Below are 19,702 nucleotides of genomic sequence, written 5' to 3' on the forward strand. Positions count from 1 at the left end.
AAGCCAAAGAGAAAGGTACCTGGGTTCAACTGAAGCACCAGCCTGCTCCACCCAGAGAAGCATGCTTTGTGAGAACCAATGGGAAGGAGGCTGAGCTGCTGGAAACTCTTCCCTATGAATTCATGGCATCAGAGGTGTTAAAAAAATAAAAGACCTCTGGATTGTGAAAAAAAAAGAAAAAGAAAGAAAGAGAAGAAAAGAAAGAAAGAAAGAAAAAGAGGTTTAATGGGCAGTTCCACATGGCTAGGGAGGCCTCACAATCATGGTGGAAGGCAAAAGGTAAGTCTTACATTGCAGCAGACAAGAGCGAATGAGACAGCCAAGCGAAAGGGGTTTCCCCTTATAAAACCATCGGGTTTCATGAGACTGACTCACTACCACGAAAACAGTGTGGAGGAAACTGCACCCATGATTCAATTATCTCCCACTGGGTTCCTCCCACAACACGAGGGAATTATGGGAGCTACAATTCAAGGTGAGATTTGGGTAGGGACACACCCAAACGATATCAGATGGTGATCAGCGGTCAGCAGGATGATGATTGGTGAGACGGAGAGGCAGCAGTTGACGAGAGACAGCAAGACAGCCATCAGCACTACGGTAATCAAAGCTGCAGAGCTGTAACACTAACCAAGGACTCTTTGAAGAACCATCATCTTCCCTAGCAGGCAATGGAGCTGAGCAGATGAACATTCGGCTGTAGTGCCATGTAATGTTGGACCAGCCACTCTGACCAGCAGGCCAATAGGCTACTGGTGCCCTGTGACAGCTGAGCTGGCCCAAGCTGGGAAACCTGGGGACCTGGCCTTGGTGGAGAACACCTTCACCCAGGCCCTAAGTTGGAGGCCAGTCAGTGCCATTTTGGCTCCTGGAGACAGGTGAGTGTCCCCTCTGCCCCCGCCTCCACAGTATTGTGTGAGCCAGGAAATAAGACTTTTGGCTAGATAGTCAATTCAAAGTCCCCTGTAGCACATCTGACCAACTACGTTCTTTTTTTTCTTTTTCTTTTTTTGAGGCGGAGTCTTGCTCTGTCGCCCAGGCTGGAGTGCAGTGGCGCGATCTCGGCTCACTGCAAGCTCCGCCTCCCGGGTTCACGCCATTCTCCTGCCTCAGCCTCCCGAGTAGCTGGGACTACAGGCGCCCGCCACCACGCCCAGCTAATTTTTTGTATTTTCAGTAGAGACGGGGTTTCACCGTGTTAGCCAGGATGGTCTTGATCTCCTGACCTGGTGATCCACCGGCCTCGGCCTCCCAAAGTGCTGGGATTACAGGCGTGAGCCACTGCGCCCAGCCCAACTACATTCTTATTACCCCTTTTCTTGGTCCTTTCTCCTCTAATGTCATTTTATTTTTCCATCAGCCGTTTATTTTATTTCATCTTGAAATGTATGTTTTGTTTACAGTTTTAGTTTTTTTGTTTTTGTTTATCATATGATATTACTTATCATGGATATTACTTATTACTTATCATCAGCCAAGCTTGATAGCTTAGCTGAGGTACTGTTTGTCATGTTTCTCCCTATACAACATTATGATCAAATAAAGTTTTTTTGACAAACACATGGACGGCATCAGAAAATCTATTAATAATAGCATACCATCCGGGCACGGTGGCTCACATCTGTAATCCCAGCGCTTTGGGAGGCTGAGGTGAATGGATCACCTAAGGTCAGGAGTTCAAGACCAGCCTAGCTAACATGGTGAAACCCTATCTCTACTAAAAACACAAAATTAGCCGGCACGGTGGCACATGCCTATAATCCCAGCTACTTGGGAGGCTGAGGCAGGAGAATCGCTTAAACCCGAAAGGCAGAGGTTGCAGTGAGCCGAGATTGTGCCATTGCACTCCAATTTGGGCTACAGAGTGAGACTCCATCTCAAATAATAATAATAATAATAAATCAAATGAAGAATTTAAAGTAGAAAACCTATATAAGTATCACAGTAGATCAAATAAAAGTGTTCAATAAAACTCAACAGTGACTCGTGATTTACGTTTTTAAGTCTTCATCAACTAAGAGTAGAAGGAAATATCCTTAACATGGTTGTGGTATCCATCAAGAACCCACAGCAAACACCATTTCTACTGGAGAAACTTTAGAAGCATTCCTGTTGAAATCAAGACAAATGAAAAGAAAATCCACAAACTTGCAAAAATATTTGCAAGACATATATAAAGAAATCATCCAGCCTGGGCAGCACCGTGAGATCTTGTCTCTACAAATAATTTAAAAATTTAGCCAAGCGTGGTGGTGCACACCTGTAGTCACAGCTACTTGGGCAGCTGAGGTGGGAGATTGCTTAAGCTCAGGAGGTCAAGGCTGCAGTGAGCTATGATAGTGCCAGTGAGCTTCAGCCTGGGAAACAGAGCAAGACCCAATCTCAAAAGAAAAAAGAGACTCATATTCAAAGTAAGTAAAGAACTCCTAAAACCCAACAGTAAGAAGACAACAAACCTAGTTTAAAGATGAGCAAAAGTACAGATCAACAATGGAAAAACAACCCAATTAAAAATGGGCAAAGGACTTGACTAAACATTTTTCCAAAGAAGATATACAAGTGACCAACGAGCACGTGAAAAGATGCTCGACATCACTAATCATTCAGGAAATGCAAATTAAAACCACAATGAGATACCACCTAACACCCACTAGGATGACTACTACAAAAAATAATAACGTGGCCGGGCACGGTGGCTCACGTCTGTAATCCCAGCACTTTGGGAGGCCGAGGCAGGCAGATCATGAGGTCAGGAGATCGAGACCATCCTGGCTAACACGGTGAAACCCCGTCTCTACTAAAAATACAAAAAAATTAGCCGGGTGTGGTGGCGGGTGCCTGTAGTCCCAGCTACTCGGGGGGCTGAGGCAGGAGAATAGTGTGAACCCAGGAGGCAGAGCTTGCAGTGAGCCAAGATCATGCCACTGCACTCCAGCCTGGGTGACACAGTGAGATTCCATCTCAAAAACAACAATAATAATAATAATAATAATAACGTAACAAATAATGGCAAAGATGTGGAGAAACTGGAACTCTTGTGCATTGTTGGTGGGAATGTAAAATGGTGCGGTCACTACAGAAAACAGTATGGCAGTTCCTAAAAAATAGAAATAAAAATTTCATTACATATAATCCAGCAATCCCACTTCTGGGTATATACTCAAAACAATTGAAAGCAAGGACTGTTTTCTGTTTTATTGTGTAATTGTCTAGTTTTAGTCTTGGCGTAATGTGGGCCTGGTAGAATGAGTTAGGAAGAATTCCTTCCTCTTCAATTTTTTGGATTAGTTTGAGAATTTATGTTAGTTCTTTATAAGTTTGGTAGAATTTAGCAGTGAAAAGCCATCCAGCCCTGGGCTTTTCTTTGTTGGGAGGCATTTTACTTTGATTCAATCTCATTACTCATTATTGTTCTGTTTCAGGTTTTCTATTTCTTCCTGTTTCAATCTTGGTAGGCTGTCCAGGAATTTATCCATTTCCTCTAGGTCTTCTAATTTGGTTAGCATATAGTTGTTCATAATAGTCTCTGATGATTTTTTTTCTGTGTATTTCTGTGGTTTCAATCGTAATCTCTCCTTTTCAGTTCCGATTTTGTTTATTTGGGCCTTATCTCTTTTTTTCTTGGTTAGTCTAGATAGTGGTTTATCAATTTTGATTATCTTTTTAAAAAATTTCCTTTTGCTGATCCTCTGTTTTTGTTTTGGTTTTTTTTTTTTTTTTTTTTTTTAGTCTTTATTTCATTTAGTTCTGTTCTGGTTTGTGTTATTTCCTTCCATCTAATTTTGGGTTTGGTTTGGTTTTACATTCCTAGTTCCTTGAGGTGTATTCCTAGGTTGTTTATTTGAAATCTTTCTACTTTTTTGATGTAGGCATTTTGTGTGTTATTTTGTTTTTAAGATGGCATCTCACTATGTTGCCTAGGCTGGTCTTGAACTCCTGGGCTCAAGCAAGCCTCCCACCTTGGCCTCCCAAAGTGCTGGGATTACTGGCATGAGCCACTGTGCCCGGCTCTGATGTAGGCATTTATTGCTTTAAACTTTCCTTTTAGTGTTGCTTTTATTGTATCCCATAGATTTTGGTATGCTCTGTGCCCATTTTGATTTGTTTCAAGAATTTTTTTTATTTCTTTCTTAAGGTCTTCATTGACCCAGTGGTTGTTCAGGAGCATATGGTTTAATTTCCATGTATTTGTACAGTTTTCAGAGTTCCTCTTGTTATTAATTTGTAGTTTTACTCCATTGTGGTCTGAGAAGATATTTGATATAATTCTGATTATGTAAAAAATGTGTTGTGGCCCAACATGTGATCTATTCTGGAGTATGTTCCATGTGCTGATGAGAAGAATGTGTGTGCTGCAGCTGTTGGATGAAATATTCTGCAAATATCTGTTAGGTCCATTTGGGCTAAATTGTAGTTTAAATCTGATGTTTCTTTGTTGATTTTTCTGTCTAGATTATCTGTCTGGTGCTGAGAGTGGGGTGTTGAAGCCCCAAACTATTATTGTATTGAAGTCTATCTCTCCCTGTAGATCTAATAAGATTTCCTTTATATATCTGGGGCTTTGGTGTTGGGTACACATATATTTAAAATTGTTATATCCTCTTGCTGAATCAATCCCTTTATCATTATATAATGACCTTCTTTGCCTATTTTTACTGTCTTTGACTTAAAGTCTGTTTTTATCTGATATCAGTATAGCTACTCCTGCTCACTTTTTGTTTCCATTTGTTAGAATTTCTTTTATCATCCTTTCACTTTTAGTCTATATGTGTTTTTTTTTTTTAAGAGATGGGGTCTCACTCTGTTGCCTAGGCTGGAGTGCAGTGGCTATTCCCAGACACAATCATAGCTCATTGCACCCTCAAAACCCTGGGCTCAAGCAATCCTCCTGCCTCAGCTCCTTGAGTAGTTTGGACTATAGACACATGCTATCATACCTGGCTAGCTTTACAAAAATTTTTTTAGAGATGCAGTCTTACCATGTGGCCCAGACAGGTCTCAAACTCCTGACCTCAAGCAATCATCCTGCTTCAGCCTCCTCCTGAGTATATACGTGTCTTTACAGGTGAAGTGAGTTTCTTATAGACAGCACATAGTTGGGTCTTTTTAAAAAATTCATTCAGCCAGTCTATATCTTTTAAGTGGGAAATTTAATCCATTTACATTACAGGTTATTACTAATGTCTGAGGACTTATTCCTTTCCTTTTGTTAATTGTTTCCTGGTTGGTTTGCATATCTTTTGTTCCTTTCTTTCTCTCTTATTGTTTGTCATTGTGGTTTGGTTGTTTTCTGTAGTGGTAACATTTGAGTCTTTTCTCTTCTTCATTTGTGTTTTGCTCTACAATAAGTTTTATACTTTTGTGTGTTTTCATGATGGTGATATTGCCCTTTCACTTCCAGGTGCAGGACTTTCTTAATTATTTCTTGTAGGGCTGGTCTAGTGATGATGAATTCCTTCTGGTTTTGCTTGTCTGGGAAAGTCTTTATTTCTCCTTCATTTTCGAAGAATAACTTTACTGGGTATAGTATTTGATATGTTTGGCTGTGTGCCCACCCGAATCTCATCTTGAATTGTAGTTCCCATAGTCCCCATGTGTCGTGAGAGGGACCAGGTAAAGATAACTGAATCATGGGGGCAGTTTCCACCATGCTGTTCTCATGATAGTGAGTGAGTTCTCATGAGGTCTGATGCTTTTATAAGGGGCTTCCTCCTTTGCTCAGCATTCATTCTCTTTCTTTCCACCATGTAAAGAAGGATGCGTTTGCTTCCCCTTCCACCATGATTATAAGTTTCCTGAGGCCTCCCCAGCCATACTGGACTGTGAGTCAATTAAACCTCTTTTCTTTATAAATTATTCAGTTTTGGGTATGTCTTTCTTAGCAGCATGAGAACAGACTAATACAGTAAATTGTTACTGCAGAGACTGGGGTGTTGCTACAAAGATACCCCAAAATGTGGAAGCAACTGTGGAACTGGGTAACAGGCAGAAGTTGGAACTGTTTGGAGGGTTCAGAAGAAGACAAGAAAACGTGGGAAAGTTTGAATCTTCCTAGAAACTTGGAGGGCTCAGAAGACAGGAAGATGTGGAAAAGTTTGGAAATTCCCAGAGACTTGTTGAATGGCTTTGACCAAAATGCTGATAGTGATATGGACAACGAAGTCCAGGCTGACATGGTCTCAGATGAATATGGGGAACTTTTTGGGAACTGGGGTAATGGTGACTCTTGCTATGCAAAGAGACTGGCAGCATTTTGCTGCTGCCCTAGAGATCTGTGGAACTTTGAACTTGAGAAAGATAATTTATGGTATCTGGTGGAAGAAACTTCTAAGTGGCAAAGCATACAAGAGGAAGCAGAGCATTAAAGTTTGAAACATTTGCAGCCCAGTGATGTGACAGAAAAGAAAACTCCATTTTCTAGGGAGACATTCAAGCTGGCTGAAGAAATTTGCATAAGTAATGAGCTGAATATTAATCACCAAGACAATGGGCAAAGTATCTCTAGGGCATGTTGGAGACCTTCACAGCAGCCCCTCCCATCAAAGGCCTGGAGGTCTAGGAGGAAAAAATGGTTTCGTGGGCTGGGCCCAGGGACCCCCTGTTCTATGCAACCTTGGGACGTGGTGCCTTGCATCCCAGCTGCTTCAGCCCCAGCTGTGGCTAAAAGGGGCCAAGGTACAGCTTAGGCCATTGCTTTCAGAGGGTGTAAACCCCATGCCTTGGTGACTTACACATGGGCTGTGGGCCTGCAGGTGCACAGAAGTCAAGAATTGAGGTTTGGGAAACTTCACCTAGATTTCAGAGGGTGTATTGAAACACCTGGATGTCCATGCAGAAGTTTGCTGCAGGGGCAGAGCCCTCATGGAGAACCTCTACTAGGGCAGTGCAGAAGGGCAATGTGGGGTTGGAGCCCCCACACAAAGTCCCCACTGGAGCACTGACTAGTGGAGCTGTGAGAAGAGGGCTACTGTCTTCCAGACCTCAGAATGGTAAATCCACTGACAGCTTGCACCATGTGCCTGGAAAAGCCACAGACACTCAATGCCAACCCATGAAAGCAGCCAGGAGGGGGCCACACCCTGCAAAGCCACAGGGGCAGAGCTGCCCAAAGTCATGGGAGCCCACCTCTTGCATCAGCGTGCCCTGGATGTGAGAGATGGAGTCCAAGGAGATTACTCTGGAACTTTAAGGTTTAATGACTGCCCTATTGGGTTTCAGACTTGCATGAGGCCTTTGTTTTGGCCAATTTCTCCCTTTTGGAATGTGTGTATTTACCCAATGCCTGTACTCCCATTGTATCTAGGAAGTAACTAACTTGCTTTTGATTTTACAGGCTCATAGGCAAAAGGGACTTGCCTTGTTTCAGATGAGACTTGGGCTTTTGAGTTAATGCTGGAATTAGTTAAGACTTTGGGAGACTGTTGGAAGAGCATGATTGTGTTTTGAATTGTGAGGACATGAGATTTGGGAAAGGCCAGGGGTGGAATGATATGGTTTGGCTGTGTCCCCACCCAAATCTCATCTTGAAATATTGTTCCCATAGTTCCCTTGTGTCGTAGAAGGTACCAGGTGGAGACAATTGAATCATGGGGGTGGTTTCCGCCATGCTGTTCTTGTAATAGCGGATGAGTTCTCATAAGATCTGATGCTTTTATAAGGGGCTTCCCCTTTGGTTGGCACTCATTCTCCTCCCTGCCACCATATGAAGAAGAATGTATTTGCTTTCCCCTCCACCATAATTGTAAGTTTCCTGAGGTCTGCCAAGCCATGCTGATCTGTGAGTCAATTAAACCTCTTTTCTTTATAAATTACCCAGACTCGGGTACGTCTTTGTTAGCCACATGAGAACAAATTAATACAGCATTCTTGCCTGACAGTTTCTTTCTTTCAGCACTCTGAGTATATCATCCCATTCTCTCCTGGCCTTTAAGTTTTCTGCTGTGAAATCTACTGTTAGTCTGATAGGGGTTTTCTCATATGTGACTAGATGCTTTTCTCTGGCTGTTTATAGAATTCTGTCTTTGTCTTTTATTTTTTACAGTTTGACTATAATGTGCCTTAGAGAAGTCCTTTTGGCTTGTATCTATTTGGGATTCTCTGAGCATCCTATATTTGGATGTCTAAATCTTCCTAGGCTTGGGAAGTTTTCAGTTATTATTTTGTTAAATAGGTGTTCTATGCCTTTTCTCTCTGATACACCCAAAATTTAAATATTTGGTCACCTTATGATGCCCCATATATTATATAGGCTTTATTCATTCTTTTTATGCTTTATTCTCTTTTCGTTTTTATCTGACTAGATTATTTCGAAAGACCTGTCTTCAAGTTCTGGAATTATTTCTTCTGCTTCATCTAATCTTTTTTTTTGTAGCTCTCAACTGTATTTTTTATTTCACTCATTGAATTCTTCAGTTCCAGGATTTCTGCTTGGTTCTTTGTAAATAACGTCTATCTCTTTGGTGAATTTCTCATTCATATTCTGAATTTTTTTCCTGATTTCTTTGAATTTTTTATTTTTTGAGATGGGGGTCTCACTATGTTGCTCAGGCTGGCCTAGAACTCCTGGGCTTAAGGGACCCTCCTGCTTAGTGAGGATTATAGGCATGCATCGCCAAAACACTCAGGTAGTCTTTGTATTGTTTATCCGTGTTCTCTTGTATCTAATTGAGCTTCTTTAGGATCATTATTTTGAATTATTCTTCAGGCAATTTCACAAATTTCGTTTTCATTGTAATCTGTTACTGGAGAATTATTGTGTTCCTTTTGAGGTGTCATATTTCCTTGCCTTTTCATGTTTCCTGTGTTCTTACATTGATGTCTATGTATGTGGTGTAGCAGTTGCTTCTTCCAATTTTTTGGATTGGTTTTCATAGGGGAAGACTTTTTGCTGTTGATGTATCTATGGTGTTGGTTGGGTAAGTCACTTTAGCTTTGACTGGGTGCATGCAGCAGTGTAGTCTCTGTATGATTTCTTTAACCATAAACATTATGAGTGGTATCTGTAAATTCCTCAGCGTCTTAGGCTGCAGTTGTTAGCAGAGGCTACAATGAGGCTTTGCTGGGGATAGGGGTGCCATGTGAGCCAGTCCTTGGGTCCCAGTGGTGGCAGCGGCAGGCTGGGTGTACCTGTGCCTGGGCCCCTGGGAGGGATACACAGATGCCAGTAGTGGTGAACAAAGTGAGGTGAACCCCAGATCTTCAGAGAGCACGCTTTGGTGCTGGTGGCAGTTGTTCTGGGCCTGTTTTTTGAGATGGAGTTTTACCTTTTAGCCCAGGCTGGAGTGCAATGGCATGATCTCAGCTTACTGCAGCCTCTGACTCCTGGGTTCAAGGGATTCTCCTGCTTCAGCCTCCCAAGTGGCTGGGATTACAAGTATGCACCACCACACCTGGCTAATTTTGAATTTTTAGTAGAGATGGGGTTTCACCATGTTGGTCAGGCTGGTCTCGAACTTGTGACTTCAGGTGATCCACCCACCTTGGCCTCCCAAAGTGCTGGGATTACAGCCATGAGCCACCATGCCCAGCCTGTTCTAGGTCTCTTGTTAGGTCTCCTGATGGTACATGCATGTGCCTAGGGTGACTGATAGAGCAGAGCAATCCCCAGGACCCCTGGTAGTGTGCTTGGCCACCTGGAGGACAGTACCAGGCCATGCAGGCCTGTCCTCAGGCCCCCCCAGTGGCATTCATGCATGCAGGCTGTGACGGGAAGGGAAAGGCAGTGTGCTTGGGTGGTGGTGGCTGCAGTGGTGGTGGACGGGAAGAGCCTGTCCTCATGGTGTCTGCAGGTGCAAGGTGGCCCTGCTGCTAGGAGTGGGGGTTTGCTGTCAACGGCAGCAGCCCCAGGAAGGTGTCTCTCAAGTTCTGGGGACTTTGCCTACCTTTGTCCTGGGGACAGGCTCCCCACTGTGCTCCACTGCCTGTTCCCTGGTACGTAAGACACTATGTGGGCTGAAGCACTGGGGACCCTGCTACATTCCTGGGTCCAACTACTGTGGCACTGTGGTAGTCTTCTGGATGGATGTGAAGGGATATCAGTCAGACTCCAGGGACATGGAGATGCAGGGGCTGTTGGGTCCCAGGGCAGGATGTAGTCTGGTGGGGACTGGGTTCTCCAAATGGCACTGTGCTGCAACTACCTGTGTGTTGGGGGATGTGTGGAACCCAGAGTCAGCTCCCTCTCTGGGGTAATGTTGTCACATGAACTCCAAGCAGCACCTTATACTGGTCTCATGGCCCATGAGGGTTGAGGAGCTCTCCCACAACTAGGATTTCAGGAGTTCATGGTGGGAATGTGCACTGCAGGGGATCTCTCACTTACCCTGTTCCTGCACTGGGAACCCCCCAACCCGGTGCTCCCAGCTGATCCAGGCTGGGCTAGCTGCCTTGTTTCCCTCCTTCCAGGCCACAGATGTTTCCTATCACTTCTCTGCTGAATTCCAGTGTTTTCTCTTAGTTGCTGTATTCAAAGTGTGATTATCTACCCACTATTTAATTCTTCTTTGGGGAGGAGGTGAGTGCCAGATGCCTCCAATCTGCCATCTTGAACTGCCTCTGTATTTCTCATTTTTAAATTCATATATAACACATTTACAACACAGTACACAAGTCTTAAATATATAGTTCAAGAGATTTTGACATATGGGCCAGGCACGGTGACTCACACCTGTAATCCCAGCACTTTGGGAGGCCGAGGAGGGCAGATCACTTAAGGTCAGGAGTTCGAGACCAGCCTGTCCAACATGGTGAAACCCGTCTCTACTAAAAATACAAAAAAATTAGCCAGGCATGGTGGCATGCACCTGTAATCCCAGCTGCTCGGGAGGCTGAGGCAGGAGAATCACTTGAACCTGGGAGGTGGAGGTCGCAGTGAGCCAAGATTGCACCACTGCATTCCAGCCTGGGCAACACAGCAAAACTCCATCTCCAATAAATAAATTAAAATACAAAAATTAGCCAGATGTGGTGGCACACACATGTAGTCACAGCTACTCAGGAGGTTGAGGCAGAAGAATCACTTGAACCCAGAAGGCGGAGGTTGCAGTGAGCCCAGATCAGCCACTGCACTCCAGCCTGGGTGACAGAGCGAGACTCTGTCTCAAAAAAAAAAAAAAAAAAGAAAGAAAGAAAGAAAGAAGAAATTTTGACATATGAATTCATCCATGCAGCCACTTCTCAGAAAAAAATATGGACCATTGTCAGCAGAAAATTTCCTTCTACCCCATTCTGGTCAGTTTACACCCACTCCTTCCAGAAAGCCCCCAGTTTGAGTCCCATCAAAGGTTAGTTCTTCTGCCTATTCTTTAAATTCATGTAAACTCAAAATCTTACAGAATGTATTCATTCTGTTTGGGTTTCTTAACTCTTGTGAGATTCATCCAAATTGTTGTTCGTATCAGTACTTTGCTTTTTCATTACTGTATAGAATTCCACCCTCTGAATATGCCATGATATTTGTTTTCATTCACCTGCTGGTGGCCACATGGGTTGTTCCAATTTGGGTTGGGATAGTCTAACTAAAGTTACTGTAAATCTTTCTATTTTGCCCTTGATGTTATTAGACCCTCTTTGGTTAACTGGGTGGAGTGTGGAGGAAAACTGCCTGGATTCGAATCTCAGCTCCACCATTTACCAGCTGTGTGACCTTGGGCTAGTTTCTTAATCTCGCAGTGCCTCTATTTCCCCCTATCTGTAAACTGGAGGTCACATGATCTACTGCAGGGTAGGAAAGTTAAATGAAGGAGTTTTATAAAGCTGTTGGAAATGTGCCTATCATAGGTATGAAATAAACAATTATCGTTCATCTCCAACTCCCAAAAACAAAGGAAATTCCCATGAATGAGAGCATCCGCAGACCAAAAGAGCAGATCCTGGAGGTCAGAGGGCATGGTGGTTCCAGGAACTAGGCGGTACTGCCTGCCCACCCCTGCCCTACGTAGGGAGGCATAACAAAGTCGCTTTCCATTAGAATGAATTGAATTTTATTAAAAGCATCCCATCGCTCAACCATGTCATGAGTGGAGGAGTCCTTCTCCCTGTCAACCCCAGACCATCCCCCAACACCTCCCTGAAATTCCTGCAAGGTCAGGCCGATCTCAGGCTCTGACTCCTTTCACTAGCCTTTCTGGTGATGTGATCTTACCCAGCTTCCTGTTTGTCTTCCTGAGAGACAGTAGATTTAGGGAGTGAGGATCAGAGGGTGGAAAATAAAAGCTGTGGTCCCCAGGAGTCCTGAACATCTGGGGACAGCGGGAAAACATGAGTGACTCCAAGGAACCAAGGGTGCAGCAGCTGGGCCTCCTGGGTAAGGCTGGGTTGGAACTCTGGGATCCTGGGTAAGGGGAAGGGATGGCCCAGGCTCTGAGCTGATGTCTGTCAATTCAGAAGAAGATCCAACAACCAGTGGCATCAGACTTTTTCCAAGAGACTTTCAATTCCAGCAGATACATGGCCACAAGAGCTCTACAGGTAGGCAAGAGTTAGGGAGCAGATAGTGGAAGACAGAGCCTCCCAGACCCCTGGGTCCTGGGGAGGTAGGTGTTGGGGTCTGGAATCCTGGGTTCTGGGGAAGGAGGGTCTGAGACCTGGGTTCCTGGGTCCTGAAGAGGAGGGGGCAGAGATCTGAACTCCTCACACCTGGGGAGGTGGGGGTTGAGGCTTGGGTTCCTGGGGCCTGGGGAGGTGGGACAGGGGTTCTGGACTCCTGGGACCTACAGAGGTGGGGGTTGGAAGCTGGATACCTGGGTCCATGGGAGGTAGGGACTGGAGCCTGGACTCCTGGAACCAGAGGAGATGGGAGAAGGGGCCTGGATTCCTGGGTCCTGGGGCAGGTGAGAACTGGGGACTGGAATCCTGGGTCCTGGGGAGGTGGGAGCTGGGACCAGATTACTGGGTCCTGGGGAAGGTGAGAGCTGGGGCCTGAATTCGTGGGTCCTGGGGAGGTAGAAGCAGGTATCTGGGTTCCTGGGACCTGGGGAGGTGGGAGCTTGGGCCTGGGTTCCTCCTGGGACCAAGGGATGTGGAGGCTTGGACCTGGATGCCTGAGTCCTGGTGTTGCAGGATAATTTAGGAATCACAGAGATCAAGGGGTTGAGGAGGATTTATTATTATTATTATTATTATTATTATTATTATTTAGGTGCACCAGCCCAGTCAGATTAACATCCAAAAAGACTGAGCCCCAAACAAAGAGTCAAGTTACCTTTTAAGCATTTCATGGGGTAGGGGGAGATCTGTGCAGGGGGAAGCATATTACAGAAGCGAGAAACAAAGACAGTTATTCAACTGAGACATGCATTACATCATTTCTTACTTTTCAAGGAAAAACATGTTTTACAACTTGAGTTTATCTGCCTAGTGACCTTCCAGCTGCACAGCTAGAGAAACAGGGTCTTCACAATGCCTGGGAAAGGGAGAGATAAGGCTCACTAGCCACAGACAGAAAAACAGGCAGTTAATTCTTTTTTATTTTATTTATTTATTTAGTTTTTATTTTATTTTATTTTATTTTTTTCTGAGACAGAGTCTTGCTCTGTCACCCAGGCTGGAGTGCAGTGGTGCCATCTCGGCTCACTGCAAGATCTGCCTCCCAGGTTCATGCCATTCTCTTGCCTCACCCTCCCGAGTAGCTGGGACTACAGGCGCCCGCCACCACGCCCAGCTAATTTTTTGTATTTTTAGTAGAGATTGGGTTTCACTGTGTTAGCCAGGATGGTCTTGATCTCCTGACCTTGTGATCTGCCTGCCTCAGCCTCCCAAAGTGCTGGCATTACAAGTGTGAGCCACCATGCCTGGCCAAACAGGCAGTTAATTTTTAAAGGATTCCACCTCTTTCTCTTCTTCAGGGGGAATTGGGTTTTCTTACATACAACTGAGTTTTTGCTTACACATTCTTTAATTTCTTTTAATTCCTGTTCCACTGGGGAGGTGGACGCAGGTACCTGGGTTCCTGGGACCTGGGGAGGTGGGGGCTGGGACCTAAACTCCTGGGACTTGGGGAGAGAGAGGCTGGGGATGGGGTTCCTGGGTCCTGGGGAGGTTTGAGCTAGGGCCTGGATTCCCAGGTGTTGGAGTGGAGGGGGCTGGGGCTGGGGTTCCTGGGTCCTGGGGTGCTGAGGGATTAGGCCAGGCTCTCCCTGGGCCAGGCTCAGGTGGGAACACTGGCAGGCTGACGCATGTATCCTCTCTCAGGGTGTCTTGGCCATGGTCCCCTGGTGCTGCAACTCCTCTCCTTCACGCTCTTGGCTGGGGTCCTGGTGGCCATCCTTGTCCAAGGTCAGGGGCAGGTTCTGAGGGTCTGGGGTCCCCACGCCTGGCCTTTTGGCTATGAACAGAGCCTGGAGTGGCCAGGTCTGGGAGGGAGGTGGGACTGAGAGCCAAGATGTTGTCCCTGGGGGTCTGTAGGGGCCTCTCCCACAGCCCCTCCCCACTCTAGAGCAGGAGAGGAGAGGGAGGAGGAGGAGGAGGGGAAGAACCTGGCTCTCCTTGGCCTTCTGTGCTGCCTTCTCCAGGTGTCAGTTTTCCTCATCTTCGAAGGGGATTAACCGAGACCTTGGCTCTCACAAATGATGTCTCTATGGGGCTCAGTTCAGGGCTTGGCACACAGTAGGTGTTTAATAATTGCAGTTCCTTTTCTTCTTGGCCCAGTGTCCAAGGTCCCCAGCTCCCTAAGTCAGGAACAATCCGAGCAAGACACAATCTACCAGAACCTGACCCAGCTTAAAGCTGCAGTGGGTGAGCTCTCAGAGAAATCCAAGCTGCAGGAGATCTACCAGGAGCTGACCCAGCTGAAGGCTGCAGTGGGTGAGTTGCCAGAGAAATCCAAGCTGCAGGAGATCTACCAGGAGCTGACCCAGCTGAAGGCTGCAGTGGGTGAGTTGCCAGAGAAATCCAAGCTGCAGGAGATCTACCAGGAGCTGACCCAGCTGAAGGCTGCAGTGGGTGAGTTGCCAGAGAAATCCAAGCTGCAGGAGATCTACCAGGAGCTGACCCAGCTGAAGGCTGCAGTGGGTGAGTTGCCAGAGAAATCCAAGCTGCAGGAGATCTACCAGGAGCTGACCCAGCTGAAGGCTGCAGTGGGTGAGTTGCCAGAGAAATCCAAGCTGCAGGAGACCTACCAGGAGCTGACCCAGCTGAAGGCTGCAGTGGGTGAGTTGCCAGAGAAATCCAAGCTGCAGGAGATCTACCAGGAGCTGACCCAGCTGAAGGCTGCAGTGGGTGAGTTGCCAGAGAAATCCGAGCTGCAGGAGATCTACCAGGAGCTGACCCAGCTGAAGGCTGCACTTGGTAAATTGCCAGACCAGTCCAAGCAGCAGCAAATCTATCAAGAACTGACCGATTTGAAGACTGCATTTGGTGAGTTCCTGCACATCGAGGGTCCTTGGGCCTGAGATGGTCTCTGTGTGATGTGACTTTACTTGAGTTACCAACCCTGCCTGAGCCTCAGTTTCCTCCCCTGTGAAATGAGAACACAGGGTAACTGCGATCATTGCACTTGGTGTTCACACTGGGCCAGGCACACAGTAGACACTCAGTTCAACCAATCCGCTGCCTTCTGTTCTGAGCTCTAAAGCTGCTAATTCTCCCAGTCTGGAAGAGATGGAGCCAGGACTCCTGGGTTCTCCTGGGGATCAGGGAGAGTCTTGGGAAGTAGGGAGAGGAATGGTCTCTCCTCATTCCAAGAGGTCCACCCAACATGGACAGTCAAGGAAGGGCCCTGATTTTCAAGGGCTTGAAGGCTGGGCAGATATGGGAATATGGACAACCTGATCTGAGCCCAGCCCTGACCAGCCTCCCCCAACAGAACGCCTGTGCCGCCACTGTCCCAAGGACTGGACATTCTTCCAAGGAAACTGTTACTTCATGTCTAACTCCCAGCGGAACTGGCACAACTCCGTAACCGCCTGCCGGGAAGTGAGGGCCCAGCTCGTCGTAATCAAAAGTGCTGAGGAGCAGGTACACCTGGTGGGGGTCCTCGTCCTGGCCTGGGGCATGGCTTCTGGCCAACTGGGGAGGCGGTGCTCAGAGAGGACTTTGCAGAAGAGGGGCTTTGCTCTATTTGGAAAGATGGGAAGAGAAGGATATGAATGAAGGAGTCCCAGGTACCCTTCAAGCAAATACAAACCAGATCTGAACACGTGAATATTTGGGGGAAACGTCAAATGTAAGCAAACCACCACAGCATGCTGCAGGTGTTTAACAACCAGCTCTCCGGAGAGAAAATTCCTGATGTGTTGTGTTTGCCAATTTCCCCGGTGTAAATATCCCCACTGCGGCTGATTTCAAGCTGTGATGTGCTGTCACTCAGTGCAGAGCTGAAAGGAGATGTGCTGGACCAGCAATTAGTAATGGGTCCAATGTGGCTCCAGTACATGAAACCCAGTCAGGAGTAAATTCATGTGGACATGCAGAATAGATAAACATGCAGCATTCACAGGAGCATGTGAGGAGAGGCCAGCTGTGCATGCGTGCCTGCATGTCAGGACACACATGCCGTGGGGATACAGATGTGAGAGGGGCTCAGACACGAGGAGGCTCAGGACCTGGTATATCAGAAAACTGCAGGTTAACTTGAAAGCAGAACTTTCTGCCAAGAGACGGGGAGGTGGAACCTGGAAAATGGGAAGCAGAGCTCCCTCCTGACTCCTCCTCTACCCTCCAGAACTTCCTACAGCTGCAGACTTCCAGAAGTAACCGCTTCTCCTGGATGGGACTTTCAGACCTAAATCAGGAAGGCACGTGGCAATGGGTGGACGGCTCACCTCTGTCACCCAGGTAGATTCTGGGAGAAAGGGACACTGTATCCAGTCGGGCTGGGTTCCTGCAACTCTGACTTGAGCTTTCCCTGGGGGTCCCCCCCAACCTCCCTGACCCCATAGGACTAAGAGTCTGGGGTTTTCACTGAGTGGGGAAGGTGGTCTTCATACCCACCTCCAGACAGCATGGCAGGTGCCAAGAATTCCACCAGCAGAGCTGCAGGAGGAGCTTGCCCTGTGGGTGGGTGTGTTAAAATACAGTGTATTAATAGGAAGTCTGAAGTCTAGTAAGGCCACCAGCTCAGGAGACAATTGCCATTTACACAAAGTGAGTAGCTTATCCTACCCTCAGGTTCGTAGAGGGCACACATTTCACAGCAGGGGGCCACTGGGGAAGCAGCAGGGTCTGTCGTGAGGCAAAGTCATGGAGGGGACTGTGGGCCAGAGATTTTATTATGGTTTGTATGGGGAGAAAAGGGCAAGGCCAGGCAAGCAGGCTTCAGATGGGCAGATATGAAGCATTTTGTGGGCTCTGGGGCATAGAGGCTGCCTAGCTGCCTGACACCTGGCCTTGGGGTGATTAGGGCAGAAGGATAGTGGCTTGGAGTGCAAAAGCCCAATAAGGCAGGTGGTTGGCTGTACAGACCCCAGACTGGTTGGTTTGTATTTTAAAATCACACCCTCGGCCAGGCGTGGTGGCTCATGCCTGTAATTCCGGCACTTTAGGAGGTCAAGGCGGGTGGATCACGAGGTCAAGAGATCAAAACTATGCTGGCCAACACGGTGAAACCCCGTCTCTACTACAAATACAAAAATTAGCTGGGTGTGGTGGCGTGCACCTGCAGTCCCAGCTACTCAGGAGGCTGAGGCAGGAGAATCACTTGAGCCCAGGAGGCGGAGGTTGCAGTGAGCCAAGATCATGCCACTGCACTCCAGCCTGGCAACAGAGCGAGAATCCGTCTCAAAAAAAAAAAAAGAGAGAGAGAAAAGAAAAAAGGATAAAAAAGAAAATCACAGCCTCAGTAGGAGTCCTCCCAAGGCTGGGATGCAGCAAGAGAGGCAGGAACTGAAGGCAACGTGACTCAGGCATATTATGAGGTGTGGAGAGCAATGCATGTCCAGCATACACACATAGGGCAGATGTTAAAGCATCAATATTACAGAAGGTAGGAATGTGGCTCGTCTACTGGGCAGGGCAGAGGCTCACATTCTGCATGGGCTTTGCAGCTTCCAGCGATACTGGAACAGTGGAGAACCCAACAATAGTGGGAATGAAGACTGTGCGGAATTTAGTGGCAGTGGCTGGAACGACAATCGATGTGACATTGACAATTACTGGATCTGCAAAAAGCCCGCAGTCTGCTTCAGAGACGAATAGTTGCTTCCCTGCTGGCCTCGGCCTCCATTGTGGTATAGCAGAACTTCACCCACTTGTAAGCCAGCGTTCCTTCTCTCCATCCTTGGACCTTCACAAATGCCCTGAGACGGTTCTCTGTTCGATTTTTCATCCCCTATGAACCTGGGTCTTATTCTGTCCTTCTGATGCCTCCAAGTTTCCCTGGCGTAGAGCTTGTGTTCCTGGCCCATCCTTGGAGCTTTATAAGTGACCTGGGTGGGATGCATTTAGGGGGCGGGCTTGGTATGTTGTATGAATCCACTCTCTGTTCCTTTTGGAGATTAGACTATTTGGATTGCCATGTGTAGCTGCCCTGTCCCCTGGGGCTTTATCTCATCCGTGCAAACTACCATCTGCTCAACTTCCAGCTACACCCCGTGCACCCTTTTGACTGGAGACTTGCTGGTTGAAGGAGCTCATCTTGCAGGTTGGAAGCACCAGGGATTAATTCCCCCAGTCAACCAATGGCATCCAGAGAGGGCATGGAGGCTCCATACAACCTCTTCCACCCCGACATCTTTCTTTGTCCTATACATGTCTTCCATTTGGCTGTTTCTGAGTTGTAGCCTTTATAATAAAGTGGTAAATGTTGTAACTGCAGATCCAGCCTCATCTGATTCAACTTTGTGTAATAAAATGGCGAGTTGCTTTTCAGTTGCCATAGGCCCCCAGGTTGCAAGTTATGTGCACTGGTCATGCCCAGATGAACCAAGCAGGCAACCACGGGCGGAACCTATGTGCTTAGACTAAGGAAGGGGGACTGAGTTAAGAAGTGAACACCACATGGCATGATCCATGATCCAATCAGATTGAGTCCTGGCATCACTCCATGGCATGATCCAATTAGGCCAAGCCTCCCACATCACCTCATTGCATGATCCAATCAGGTTACACCTCACTACCCTCTGTGTATAAAATCTTCCTCAGCCTCCAGCTCAGAGAGACAGATTTGAACTCCTTGCTTGGCTGTCTTGCATAAACTTTTCTCTCTATAAAAACCTGGTGTTGGGTCAGGCATGGTAGCTCGTGCCTGTAATCCCAGCACTTTGGGAGGTCGAGGCAGGTGGATCACCTGAGGTCAGAAGTTTGAGACCAGCCTGGCCAACATGGTGAAACCCCATCTCTACTAAAAATACAAAAAATTAGCTGGGCATGGTGGGCGGTGCCTGTAAGCCCAGCTACTTTGGAGGCTGAGGCAGGAGAATCGTTTGAACCTGGGAGGCGGAGGTTGCAGTGAGCCAAGATCGCACCACTGCACCACTCCAGCCAGGGCGACAGAGCAAAACTCCGTCTCAAAAACAACAACAACAATGACACACACACAAAAAAACCCACACAGACTTCGCCTCCCTTCTACCGTGTTGACCTCAAGGACGTTCCTTAATAAACAGCTTGCATGCTAAATCCCATCTCCCTTAGAGTCGACCTGCAACTGGCAGGAGAACTGTGAGGCTTGTTTTTGTTGTTGTTTGTTGTTTGTTTTTGTTTTTTGAGACGGAGTTTTGCTCTTGTCACCCAGGCTGGAGTGCAATGGCACGATCTGAGCTCCCTC

At 46.9% G+C, this 19,702-nt stretch overlaps 1 protein-coding gene across 6 annotated transcripts; it reads left to right on the top strand.

Moving 5' to 3' along the window:
• The first annotated feature begins 12,058 nt into the window (after nt 1-12,058).
• Nucleotides 12,059-18,750, top strand: CLEC4M (C-type lectin domain family 4 member M). 6 transcript variants are annotated; one of them, XR_001711484.4, is made up of 8 exons: nt 12,060-12,304; nt 12,388-12,468; nt 14,191-14,274; nt 14,647-15,354; nt 15,803-15,954; nt 16,661-16,773; nt 17,982-18,187; nt 18,519-18,750. XR_001711484.4 is itself a non-coding variant. In NM_001071787.1 (7 exons), the coding sequence occupies exons 1-7, from the start codon at nt 12,259-12,261 to the stop codon at nt 18,130-18,132; spliced, it is 1,338 nt and encodes a 445-aa protein (NP_001065255.1). The 6 variants fall into 6 exon arrangements, 1 of the variants encoding a protein (NP_001065255.1); XR_675817.4 differs by having other exon boundaries at nt 12,061-12,304; nt 12,385-12,468; XR_001711485.4 differs by lacking the exon at nt 14,191-14,274 and having other exon boundaries at nt 12,059-12,304; nt 12,385-12,468.
• Nucleotides 18,751-19,702: the final 952 nt, after the last annotated feature.

Source organism: Pan troglodytes, chromosome 20, assembly GCF_028858775.2.
Source record: "Pan troglodytes isolate AG18354 chromosome 20, NHGRI_mPanTro3-v2.0_pri, whole genome shotgun sequence".
Lineage (NCBI taxonomy): Eukaryota > Metazoa > Chordata > Mammalia > Primates > Hominidae > Pan > Pan troglodytes.